Here is a 14173-nt window from a genome sequence, read left to right on the forward strand (position 1 = left end):
TGTGGATACTGCAGTAGCCTGGTGAAATAATGTTGTTTTAGTGAGTGAGTTGGCTGCACGGTTCAGGTCATGTAGCTGTGAGCTTGCATTTGGGAGATAACGTAGTGAGTTTGAATCCACTGTCGGTAGCCCTTAGCATGGTTTTCATACCAGGCAAATGTTGGAGCTGTACCTTAACTAAGGCTACAGCCTTTTCCTCCCCCCATCCACTGGGCAAGTTGGCCGTGCGGTTACGTGCACGCGGCTGTGAGTTTGCATCTGGGAGATAGTGGGTTCGAATCCCACTGTCGTCAGCCCTGAAGATGGTTTCCCTTTGTTTCCCGTTTTCACACCAGGCAAATGCTAGCTTGACTTATTTCCTTTAATTCCAGGTGGAACATAGGGCCTCGACGAAATTTCTCCAGCTTGTTCTGTCTGCCGCCAATGCTTTCACCTCCCTCCATGTCTTGTTAACTCCAGCAATCTCCTTGTTTATGGTTCTCTTCCAGGTAATCCTCGGTCTGCCTTCCCTGCGACTGTCTTGTGGATTCCAACTCAATGCCTGTCTTGTGATACTTTCTTGTGTGTGGTCTTCTCAGGGTGTGCTCAATCCATCTCCATTTTCTTTTCATTATCTGTTCCTGTATGGGACTTTGACTTGTGGCCTCCCAAGATGGTTTTTGGCCACCATATTCTCATAATGTATCTCAAACACCGATTTATAAAAGTCTGTAACCTTGTGGTAATGTCTTTGGTCACTTTCCAGGTCTCACTTCCATACAGTAACACAGATTTAACATTTGAGTTGAATATCCTTAGCTTAGTTTTTATACGAATGTGAGGGGGATCTCCATATTGGTCGTAACTGTGCAAAAGCTCCTTTGGCTTTATTTATACGACTCACCACATCTCTAAAAGCACCTCCATCCTGGCTTACCATGCAAAATTCCTCTACCCTTTCTATATTCATTCCATCTAGAGTCAAGCTACAATTGTTACGATGGTTTATGCGCATTTCTTTAGTCTTTTTGTTATTAATCTTTAAGCCTACTTCTTTAGCTTCTATTTTTAAGTCATTCAGTTTGATTTCCATGTTCCAAAAACATTCTGCAAGAAGACAGAGATCATCCGCATAATCCATTTCTTCCAATCGGTTATTTAATCCCCACTGAATGCCACGCTTTCTATTCGTTGCCTCTCTCAGCTACAATCCAGTGTCATGATAAACAAGATTGGCAACAGTAGACATCCTTGTCTCACTCCAGATTTTACAGCAAAAGGTTCAGACAGCTTCCCTTTATGTTCTACTTGACAAGTATATCCATCATACATTGCCTGTGTAAGATGGACTATCTTTTGTGGAATTCCGAACTTTTCCATAGCCTTCCACATTTTCCTCCGGCTGATAGAGTCAAAGGCCTTTTCAAAATCAATGAAAAGTATATACAGAGATGTCTGATACTCAGCGAATTGTTAATCTGATCCACCTGCCTGGTCTTGATATAGTCTCCTGTCAACGGCTATGCTCATTCTGTTCAGTATGACTCTTGACATCACTTTTCCCACATATGAGAGCAATTTTATTTCCCTCCTGTTATTCCAATCTGAGAGGTCACCTTTCTTTGGTATCTTGATGAGGACACCCTTCTTCCACTCCTCAGGAAGGCGTTCTTCATTCCATATTAGTGTTAGAAGTGGCTCCATAATTTCCGATGTTAAATCTGGATCTACCTTTAGGGCTTCTGGGATAATGTTATCTACACCTGGTGCTTTGCCACTTTTCATTTGTTTCACTGCTTGTGCAATCTCTTGTCATGTTGGTGGTTCTATTGAGATGTCTGTATCCTTACACGTAATAAATATAGTTACGTCAACGCAAACAGACCCCCCTCCAGCACAAACCTTCAGCTATAACACACGTAGCAAGAAGTCTACTGTTGCAAATACTTCTAACTCATAACGTTACAAGCTATCTTTGTCACCGTCAAATGGTAAGTGCACACGATTCTACTTCAATTATTTTCAAATATCTTTTCACACAATTAACTCCACGTTTCTTGCTTCGTTTTACAGATTCCACTATTATATGCTTTTTCAACTAGAATATCTACAAACTCACAATTTACAACATTTGAGCATTACTTCAAATTTTGAGATGGTCCATAGAGATCCTATTTGAAACTGTTCTTCAACTTCTATTCTACAACTTCATATCCTCAACGTGTTCTACAACTTCACCATATGCCTCTGACTTTCGTCTTTTATCTTCAAGATCATGATTAACTTCGGATCTCTCCACTAACTTTGACTTTTATTCTCTCTTCTTTACTTTGGTTATATACAATTTTTCGCCATCGTCTAATTATAACCGCCAGACTATCAACTTTATTTTTATGCAATCTTACTACTTGTTGTATAACAATCTGTTGTTTTATCCATTGCACTTACTTTAGCAGCCTTCTAATGTTAATGTTGTTAATACTTCCACTATTATATCTCATCACATTGTATTTTTAAACCATCATTGTTATTTTTAATGTTATTTTACTTCAAATCTCTTCAAGATTTTAAAATTCATTTCATTATTACATGTTATTTAGACACTTATTTTTAATTTAAGGTTAAGACTATGGCTGATGATGCCTTCAGGGAAGGCGAAACATGTACCACTATTAGTTAACAAATTTATGTAAATCATCCAAGAAGATTTTGTGTTGATTAGGTGGTTTAATAAATAACTTAAAGTTATTATTTCAATTATTTCAATGTCTGTATCCTCCAAAATGGTTTCAGCTTCTTCAGTTCTCGATTCCTCACCGAGATTATTGAGTACTTCCATGAAGTGATGTCTCCATCTTTCCAGTTGTGTCTCAGATGTCACGGCTACTCCGTTTGCATCTCTGACTGGTTTCTGCCCTGAAAAGTTCATCCTAGAAAGCTTTCTCGTAATGGCATATACTTCTTTGCTGTTGCCGACTCTTACTGCTGCTTCTGCTTGTGTTGCCATTTGGTCTGTAAACACTTGTTTATCTCTATTCACTTTCTTCTTAACCTCCTTGTTGGCCTCCCTGTATTTTTCCATTGCTACTGCTTTCTGGTTTCTTGTTCTACTGGAGTTGACAATTGCCTTACACTCTCTTCGCTTTTGGATTGATTCCCAAGTGTCATCCGATATCCATTCTTTCCTCCCTGGCTCTCTGTAGCCCACTATCTCTTCACATGTGTCATGAAAGAGTTTCTTGACTGTTCCATTTGATATTTACATCTTCATCTGGTTGTTCGGTGAGGGCTTCAAACCTGTTCTTCAAATGTATCTTAAATTCATTTTGCACTTCAAGTTTCCCAAATTTCCCGGAGTTAAAACATTTCATTAGTACTGCTGCCTGTTTTACTGGTGCTGCTACCTTCAATCTAATATCAGCATTCATGAGATGATGGTCGCTCCCTACATCTGCTCCACGTTTATTCCTCACATCCTCACATCTTTTACTTATTGCCAAGTGATCAATTTGGTTTTCTGTCTGGAGATCAGGTGACATCCATGAGATCTTGTGGCAGTTCTTATGTGGAAACAATGATCCATAACAATCCAAAATTGCTGCATAGGTCTATGAATCTCTGGCCATTATTATTTTCTTCTCCTATTCCATGTCTACCCATGATGATTTCTCTCCCTTCATTTTCATTACCGATTTTTGCATTTAGATCTCCCATCAATACCACAATGTCCTCCTTCTTTATCCCTGCCAGTGTTGATGTCAGCCTATCACAAAACTCCTCCTTCTTTTCCTCTTCTGCTACCTCTGTTGGCGCATAACACTGTACTATGGTCACAGGTCTAACTTTGGTTCTTATTTGTACAGTAATTATCCTGTGTGATACAGGGGTCCATTCCATTATGCTTTTTTTTTTTTTTTTTGTGTGTGTGTGAGTAAGACACCCACTCCACTTGAATGCTGATAATTTTCTTCTCTTCCAGAGTAAATGAAGACACCACCCTCTTCTGTCTTCACCTCTCCGTAGCCTGTCCATCTTGTTTCACTCAACCCAAGTATCTCCAGTTTATACCTTTTCATTTCTGCCATTACTTCTCTCAGTCTGCCTGTTTCATACATAGTTTTCACATTCCAGAATCCGATTCATGTCCTGTATTTCATTGCAAAAGTCGTCTGCATAAAATCCAGCCAGTATAAATTTAGTCTGGTTTCTGTAATAAGTTTAATTCAGGTGTGTGAGTTATTACCCCACAGCACCCTAAGTCCAGTGGAGGGGCTGCCTCCTGTCTGCGCTAGACTGCAGGATTTTTCTGTAGGGGTTATCTCCCTTAGCCTTTAAAGATCCCTCTATACCACACGGCAGTGGTTTCTTCTTTATTTATCCCCAAGAAGAAGGTTTGCCTCATCCGCCAGCTTCGCCGTACCAAAGGACTCCTTCTCTGCCGTTGCTGCCATTGAGGTCTTCACCAGAGCCCCGTTAGCCGTCACTTTTCAGGGTTCCTGTAGGGCCTTCATAGCTACTGTAGCGGTCATGGGGCACACACAGTCCCCACTGTACATCACCCCTACAGGCAATCCCCTACTTCATGCTGTTGCCCACCTCCCACGACGTGGACGAGGGGTTGGCCTTGTGGGAGGCCAAATGCTGGGGCTGTACCTTAATTAAGGCCATGGCCGCTTCCTTCCAATTCCTAGGCCTTTCCTATCCCATTGTTGCCATAAGACCTATCTGTGTTGGTGCGACGTAAAGCCTCTAGCAAAAAAAAAAATGTGTTCACAGTCCTAGCCCTGTCCTATCCCATCGTGGCCATAAGACGTGTTTAATTTGATGCTATGTAAAACCAATACCAATAGTGCTGACTGCTGACAAAAATGGGAGGGGATCATCAAGGTTTCATCCTATTCATTTTTATCTTTCTTGTAGGCCTACTGCCTGTAAGCTTTAATTATACTATAGTACGCGAACCTTATCTTGAGCCCTGAGCTCCATAGTGCTGAATGGGAACCAGGGCTCAAGAAAAGGTTCGTGTACTATACTTGAATCTCAAATGTTAAATTGAGCACTTGGATACCCAGTACTTTCCTCTTCATATAATGCATCTTAGACTTTTCACCATTAACATGGATACAACACATCTAAGTGATTAGTAAGATTAACATTGATATCATTCTCTAAATTGTCAGAATTTAACCCTCTATGTAATTCCAAATTGACTACCAGACTTCTGTTGAATTTTCTATCATAAGTGGATTGAATTTTGTAGTTATTAGTTAATGGAACAGATTTAAATTCATGTGATTTAACAGAATTTAAAGCCATTTTGATGTAATGACCTGAATATTTATAAGTGTGTAGGAGCATACCACCACTTTCTAATATGTATGGAAACGTCTGATACCGGTATTCATTTAGCAATTATTTTGAACTATCAGTATTGAGTAACCTTGTGTACTGGCCAAAATAAACCCCTGATTTAAGGTTCAGTAATAAATAAATAAATGAATTATATCTTGCTCCAATTGTGAGAATCTCTAATAAGAAAATGTGTGGTCTTAAATAATTTACCTCTTTTTATATTTGAGTTAGTTATGATTTGCGATTAATTCTGGTACTCATTTAGTAGGTGACCCAGAAGCGAGTTCTACTGTAGAGGAAACTAGACATCCTGTGCCGCAAGGAGACAGCCCTGACACTCCTGCAGAAGCAATATCTTGTAGTTTAGATGCCAATGCACCTCAAGAAACGGTAAAAGAAGATCATGGGTGAGTGAGGTTGATTTTTTTTTTTTTAATGTGGAACAAGACTAAGTTACATGGTAGTCTTTCTTAGTTATGCAAAATTTTTAGAATTGACTTATGTGGTCAACTTAGTGAACATCTGGGAATTTGCCTATTTACCTATTTTATTCCTGTGTTCAGAAACGTAGGCTTTTGAGATATAAATCCGTTTTAGGGTCTTTTAAGCTAGATTTCATTGGTTTTATTGAGCATATAAATGCCTATTTCAACAGTTTGTGCCTGTTTAAAGTATAATTGCCTATTTGATGCCTTTTGAATCTATATTAAAGAAGCAGAGTTTTTTTCCAGTGCATTATATTGTAACTGATGTGCTCAACAGAATTATCTTCTCACTTCTCAAGATCTGTTTACCCCATGAACAAAAATGGGAATTCTCGGAAGTCACCAGAAATAGTTCTTGGGAAATTTCCGTCAGGAGGAACAGGGAACAATTTGACCTCGAAGACTTCAACCCCTCCAACCTTCTAATACATATGCGAAAACCAATCAAAGTCGAACTACGTTGCGCAACCCATATCCCTTATTCCTCCTCCTCGATGTGAACTGTTGTATGCGTACGCTTTTTCTTCAGAACGTGTTGTGATTTATTGTGAAAAAGAATAGTGTGTCTGTGACAATACCCAAAGAAAAATCACCGGGCGAGTTGGTTGTGGGCTTAGGAGCGCGCAGCTGTGAACTTGCATCCAAGATGTAGTGGGTTCGAGCCCCACTGTCAGCAGCGCTAAAGATGGTTTTCTGTGGTTTCCCATTTTCACACCAGGCAAATGCTGTGGCTGTACCTTAATTAAGGCCACCGTCACTTCCTTCCCACTCGTAGGCCTTTCCCATCCCATCGTCACCATAAGACCTCTCTGTGTCGGTGCAACGTAAAAAAATATTGCAATTGCAAAGGAAAGGCGTCGAAGTCCTACTGGCTGAAGTGGTGGATCACAGGGGATCCCAATTTCACTACGGATGGAAGGGTAGTCTTCTGCCAAGCTTGCTGTAAGGAGGTAAGTTTGTTTGTTCCTTTTATCTTGACTGGACTATGATCGCATTTAAGTGTAGCATTTATAGGCCTATTAATGCACGTAATGTGGGAAGTTGTTTTGTTGCAATGCTGTATTAGTTGTTAACTTTCAATAATTTATATTGCTAAAATGTAAATAATCATTTAATTTTTGAACAAGGAGTTAGAACGCCGGTGGTCTCTTTGTCACAGAGTGGAAGAAAATTAAAAATCGGTATTTTGAACTCTGATTCATTTCCTGTGAAAATAGAGATTTACAACTGAAATATTTCTCTTCTTTCTTTCTTTTTCTTTCTTTCTTTATCTGTTTACCCTCCAGGGTAGGTGTTTCCCTCAGACTCAGCGAAGGATCCCACCTCTACCTTTTCAAGGGCAGTGTCCTAGAACGCGAGGCTTTGGGTCGGGGTATACAACTGGGGAGGAGGACTAGTACCTCGCCCAGACAGCCTCGCCTTCTATGATGAACAGGGGCTTTGTGAAGGCATGGGAAGATTGGAAAGGGCAGGCAAAGAAGAGGGAAGGAGTGGGCGCGTCCTTAAGTTAGGTACCATCTCAGCATTTTCCTGGAGGAGAAAGTGCAAAACCACGGAAAACCACTTCGAGGATGGCTGAGGTGGGGATCAAACCCACCTCTACTTAGTTGACCTCCCACGGCTGAGTGGACCCCGTTCCAGCCCTCGTGCCACTTTTCAAATTTTGTGGCAGAGCCAGGAATCGAACACGGGCCTCTGTGGGCGGCGGCTAATCACGCTAACTACTACACCACAGAAGCGGACTACAACTGAACTGTAATTTTTAAAAATTGTGAACAACTTTCACCAGCGCTATGTGTAGGCTCTAGTTAACTCTATTACGCTTCCGCTAAGCCTTTGCGAAACATAGGTTGAAGATCCAATGTGGTGCAGCTAGGACGATGTAACAGAGGATAGACATACAAGATGGCATGGCTTGGTCGATGTGTCGATGTCACTGTGTGTTTTACCAAGGCTGCAAAGACTATCTTTACAAGACCAGGCCAGTGAAAAGACCGTTGGTCTGGATTGGTGAGGTCCGGTTAGTAACCTTTGTGCTTGGTGGGGGGGAGGCAAATAGAGTCTGAGAGCATTAGCTCTAGCATCCCATCTAGAGTCTTGCTAAATTGTGACAAAAAGTAAGGTTATGGGCATATGCCACAACAATTTCAAATCACGCGGTTTTCTGATTTTCAACGAGGGTGGCAGCCTTGTGGGACACATGATGCAGGATCTATTGCAGGCAACAGAAAGTAGTCCGCATGACAGATGACCCGGCTGACCACAGCCGGCAAATGGCAACATATGAAATGTTCACAAACCTGAGATTTATGGTGCCTCCGTTTTAATTCTTCTATATAAGTAAGAATACTGCTAGGAGCAGCTTGGTGAGTCCCGGGCAAGCATATAGGAAGGATCTCTCCTCTACGCTACTCAGGTATCGTTTCACGTCATTTTTATTATTTTTTCTCCCGGTGAACTCGACAGGAAACTGCCAGATTATAACTGAACATTTTTAAGTACAATTTCCATGTAAGTTACAAATTCTCTTGTTTGTACTTTAAAGTTTTGTACTTCTAGAAACATCACCTCTAATAGTCTTTCTTTTTTTATGAAACAAATGCATGTTTATACTAAGCATTATTGCCAATTAGCCCAGATGTCAAAATTTAATATATAGGAACATTGTAATTTAAGTCAATTTTATTATTTTTCAGATCAAATGTGAAAAGATACCATACAGATCAACATAGAAATATTGCGATGCATTTGACATGAGTACAGAAAGCTGTGTCAACAAAGATTTTCTACCAGTCCATGGTGAACAGTGACCAACAACTATTTTCTGTAGACCTGTGCACTGCAATGGTGGGAGCTGATATCCCCCTGCATAAACTGGAACATTTTCAAACTTCAACAAGCTGCCGGGTGCAATCACCACGTTTGAGAAGAGTGGCTTTCCCCTGGTGGAGTCATTTAGGATTGTGGAAGAAGTCAGGGGTAGTTTTGACTGAACCTCTGGGAAGGTATCCGCTGTCAGCAAAAAGTTCCATAAGAGTCCTGCAGCAGAATCCATGATGGAAAGTGACTGTAAAAGCCAGGGTTCTATGAGGTGAGGTAGATGAAGCAGTTGAACTAAAACCAGATGAAGTGGCTTCATTGAAGTTTTGTCCAGTCACTTCCTGTGATGTTGAGAGATCTTTCTCGTAGTACAAAACATTCTGCCTGGCAGCAAAACAAGATTGTTACTGGAAAAAATTGAAAAGTTGCTTGTTGTAAATTCCTTTTATAGTAATTGAGTGTGTTATTAAATTATAAGGAGCAGTGTACTCAGTTGCTGTGAAACTGGGTGCCAAGGCTGATGTTCCAAGTAGGGCCTATTGCTGATTGTGCTTTTGGCGTTAACCTTAGTTCTTGTATTGAGGCAATGTTGTCTGAATGCAAGGGATTTATCAAATGTAATCTTGAGATACTTTCAATTAAAACAGTGTTCTAGCTGCTGACCACTCCAAGATATATTAATTTTCCTCCTTGATTCCCAGTTGCATAGCTGGAATGAGCAGACTTGGGTCTTTGAGGGATTCGGTACCAGGAAGTTATTGTCATAATAGCTTGACAGTTTGTCCAGATCTGTTGTTAACTTCTGTTCTACTTAGCTTCAAAACTCTTCCCTTGTACAGTTATAGTTGTAACATGTGCTGTAAGGGTTGAATGATTTTATAGATGTTGTATAGCAGAGAGACTGGAACCACTGCCTTGAGGGAGTCCATTCTTCTTTAGGTGCCTTCTGCTGTTTTTCCCAAGGAGACTAGCATAAAATCAGCAATTGTGGAGAAAGGTGCAAAAAAAAAAAAGATGTTGACAAAGTCCTTTGTCAAGTGGTACAGATTCTGCAGAAGTTTGTTGTGGTTAACTGTCATAAGGAAGTAGTTAAATCAACAAGAGCAAGGCCGGTATCAAAACCAACTGCATTTTGGTCTAGATTGAATATTTGACCATAGCAGAATTTCCCAGATCTGAAGCCAGCTTGTTCGGAAATTTTTCATCAGTGATGGCATATATTCCATTTAGCATCATTCCTTCGAGGTAAAATATTTCATTGATTATTGGGCTCTTCCTACAGCTTTAATTGAGCAATGACATGGCCTTGTTTCCACAGTTTAAGAATCTTCAGTATAGTAATGCAGGTGTTGAAGAGAGATAGCACCAAGCAAGTGACTGCTTGGTTTGTATCACGTAACTATCAGCTTGCATTCGGGAGATAGTGGGTATGAAATCCACTTTCAGCAGCTCTAAAGATGGTTTGCCATGGTTTCCTATTTTCACACCAGGCTTTATCTTAATTAAAGCCATGGTCACTTCCTTCCCACTCCTAGCCCTTTTCTATTCCATTGTCACCATAAAATCTATCTGTGTTGGTGCAACATAAAAGTAAATTGAAAAAATAAAAGGAGATACCAACCATTCAAGAGCTTTAGTACTGAAGTTAACTGCTCACCTTGGATGTCGTCAAGACCGTCAACCCTGTTAGGTTTCAAGTTGTGCATGGCTCTTTTTAATTCTTGAAGACTGAATGGGTTTAACAGAAAATGTACCTCTGTTGTCTCATCACGGATAATTAATAATAATAATAATAATATTTAATTTACGTCCCACTAACTACTTTGGACCGGGCGAGTTGGCCGTGCGCGTAGAGGCGCGCGGCTGTGAGCTTGCATCCGGGAGATAGTAGGTTCGAATCCCACTATCGGCAGCCCTGAAGATGGTTTTCTGTGGTTTCCCATTTTCACACCAGGCAAATGCTGGGGCTGTACCTTAATTAAGGCCACGGCCGTTTCCTTCCCACTCCTAGCCCTTCCCTGTCCCATCATCGCCATAAGACCTATCTGTGTCGGTGCGACGTAAAGCAACTAGCAAAATAACTACTTTGGCGGTTTTTGGATTACGGATAACTTCCCCTTAATGTGCTTCCTCTTGGTTTTTGTCATTGAGTAAGATGTGGGGTGTTAGTTGGTTTTCAGAAACAGACTGAAGTTTGATGGAGCACTTATGGAATTGCTGCTAAGATTTTTCAGTGTATGCCAAGCTTGGCTACTGTTGTGTTTTATATCAAGGTTTTGTAGTAGTTATATCCTATTTTGTTTCCTGGACTCAGACCCTGCATACATCAGTGCTTCTCCAGTAGAAATTGTTTTGTCAGAAGACTGGTCAGTTTTCTAAACCTGATTGTAATTTGTCCAGTAACTTCCTTTGGTGTGGTTTTCTTGGATATCTTCTTAACTGCATCAACAGAGTCATCATACAGCTCTGGCGTAGGTGGTGTGTTATCTGTGGTATTATGCAGCTCACATTGAAAAGTTTCCAAATTTATTTTTCTGAAGTTGAATCATTGTTTAAGTGACTGTTGTTGAGTCTTCATAAAAGTTTCGGTAAAGCACATAATAGGACGATGTTGATTCGTGGGGATTGGTTGCCTCACCTCTTTCCTATATACAGTAACTCTACAGTACCCCTAGAGGCAAAAATGTTGTTAGGCTTATATACTTTTCTTTTTCCTTGTCCATTTGCCATTATTTAAAGAAGCTGGTTGTTTAATATCTTGGATTAAAATGAGATCCTTTTTATGTGCCCAGTCCTCTAAGGCTTCACCTTTCTGATCAGTAACAGCATAGCCCCAGCACCCATTACTATCTTGTTCTGATGAGCCTCAAAGTTTACAGAAACTGAGCAAGTAGCTGTGCAGTTTTGGTTATTGAACTATCACCTTGCATTCGGGAGATAGTGGGTTCGAACCTCAATGTTGGCAGTACTGAAGATGGCTTTCCATGGTTTCCCATTTTCACACCAGGCAAATGCTGGACCTGTACCTTAATTAAGGCCACGGTTGTGTCCTTCCCACTCCTAGCTGTTTACTATCCCATCACCGCCATAAGACCTATCTGTGTTGGTGCGACGTAAAAGGAAATTGTAAAAAAAAAAATTAATGAGGTGTCATGTGGTCAGCACGACGAATCCTCTTGGCCGTTATTCTTGGCTTTCAAGACCAGGGCCGCCATCTCACAGTCAGATAGCTTCTCAATTGTAATCACATAGGCTGAGTGGACCTGAAACTAGCCCTCGGATCCAAGTAAAAATCGCTGACCTGGCCAGGAATCAAACCGGAGGCCTCGAAGAGGCAAGCACTCTACCTCTACACCATGGGTCTGGCAAAAATTTGTTCACAATTAGCGCTATTTGTTCGAAATTCTTGGCGTGGTATATTACTACCCTCAACCATGTTTCCCATCTCAAAACTACAAAATTCAGGTGGTAGCAGAATGTCAGGTATCTTCTCTCTGAATACACTAATCCTTGAAAGCGACTTATGAAAAATTTATTCACTGTTGCAAACAATCTTCTTTCTTTCTCTGCAGCTCGATGGAGGCCATTGAAAAGACAAGTTAAGTGTGTGAGATTGGGGTAAAATGACTTCAATTGCTGACCTGCTGCAATCATATATCCTGCTGCATCTGTTAACAATACCAGTACTCTTTGATATTATGCACCATTTGGATAGAATATTTTTAATCCTGAATTAGGAAAATATGCAATATTTTTGGAGTTTTTTATCTGACCTTCTTTTGAGCACAAAAGATGGGTTTTTCCTGATACATTTTTGCTCATATTTCCAACAGTTAAGTTCACTATATGTTTGTCAAGTGAATCTGTAGTTTCATCAACTGAAATCCAAATATTACAGTCATCAATATCATTGCAAATATTCTTCAGTACTGATTGATATGCTGAATCAAGGTGGCTCTTATGTAATGTATATACTAAAGGTATATGTTGAACACAATGTTTTTCTAAGAATGCTCTCATTGTAGGATTTTCTGCAATGTTCCAAAGGTTATTAGCATTTGCAAATGCACGATACATATAATAAAATTGAGATGGTTTTGCGCATGCAGTAGATTAAGATAACAGTGTCTGACGATTTGCTTGTTGGCGCATGATGTTTGTTACCTTGATGGAGAGTAGTTTCTCATGCTAAAAAAGGTAGAATTTCATGTGTGCAGCAATCAACCAAAAGAAAAAATAAAGATAGGCTTTTAAACATGCCTTAGTGAAATAAACTTGCAGTTCTCGGTTTCATTTTGAGTTTAAACTGAATATAGAACATCAATGGATCATACGTTGCAAATAAAATATCAAATAAGAATAGTAAAAAACTGTACTATATTTAAAAACATCTGAATATCCTTAGTCGTTTCTAATTATTTTTATTCCATCTATTAGTGTGCAATTTAAATAATACAGATAATACTATGAATCAGATGGAAAAAGGCAATCAGTTGAAAAATGTTGTTTGAAAACACTTTAAAGTTTTCAAAATTATACATTTTCTATAGGCCTAAGAAAACAACATGATATTATTATTAAAATTTTAAATCTTGTAGTGTGGCTGATTAATATGAAATTATTTATTTTAAAATGGGTCCCTTGGACATACATATTTTTATACATGCATGCATGCATACATACATACATACATACATACATACATACTGTACCGGGATTGACCGTACATAAAGTATGTCTTAATTACTATTCACCATGAAGAAATGATAAAGTATTGAGATGTGTATTTTTCAAACGTTGACAGAAGATAAGTCCCACAGGAGCAAGTTGGCGACCCACACAGCGCTGCTTGCGTCATCGCCTGGCCAGCGCTCGTCAAGGACAGGTTACATCATATCTTCTCAAAACATCCAGTCAAGAAATTTTCTAAATCCTGAACCAATTGAGATATCAACTTAGAAACAATGGCAACTTCATGTTAATTTCTCCAAAGTCGATCCAGGGATTATGGAGATATTCAAGGTTTAGTAAAACGTTATGTCGGAGCCAGTTTTATATAAAAGAGACAGCATTCTGAACCCTATCAACCAGTTCACCAACACTACAACAACAATCTGCACCTCGACGATGTTGGTTCACCGTGTTGTATTTACAAGACAGGACTCTGTCCGAGTGGTACGAAATTTGGACATAGAATAATTCCGGTGTAACGGAACTTTATTAAGGAACTTGTAAAGACACGAGTTCGACTCCAGGACTTGTAAATCCTAGTGTAACCAATACTTGCATGTGTCATATATGTCAGAACAGTTTCAAAGTGAATTTAATTGAAAACTTTAACATTACGACTTGAGTGATAGAATATTCAGATACTTTGCTAATGGACTTTTCGTATTACAAGTATTCTAGTAGTTCTCTTCAGACATTGTGGAGAATGGAGTAATTATAAGTGACATGTTCAAGTGAATTGAACTCTGCTAATAGGAGATAATAATAATAATAATAATAATAATAATAATAATAATAATAATAATAAT

General features: G+C 39.5%; 1 protein-coding gene across 2 annotated transcripts in view; it reads left to right on the forward strand.

Moving 5' to 3' along the window:
* The window catches only part of ATP7 (copper-transporting ATPase 1), a 570660-nt gene that overhangs the window by 8209 nt on the left and 548278 nt on the right, over window positions 1-14173 (forward strand). Inside the window, exon 2 of one of the 2 annotated variants that reach the window (XM_067134917.2) lies at window positions 5597-5738. In XM_067134917.2, coding sequence (XP_066991018.2) covers window positions 5597-5738 — 142 coding nt within the window. The remainder of the gene's footprint in view (window positions 1-5596; window positions 5739-14173) is intronic. The other variant, XM_067134919.2, reaches the window with a different exon arrangement.

This window comes from Anabrus simplex, chromosome 1 (assembly GCF_040414725.1).
Source record: "Anabrus simplex isolate iqAnaSimp1 chromosome 1, ASM4041472v1, whole genome shotgun sequence".
NCBI classification, from domain to species: Eukaryota; Metazoa; Arthropoda; class Insecta; order Orthoptera; family Tettigoniidae; genus Anabrus; species Anabrus simplex.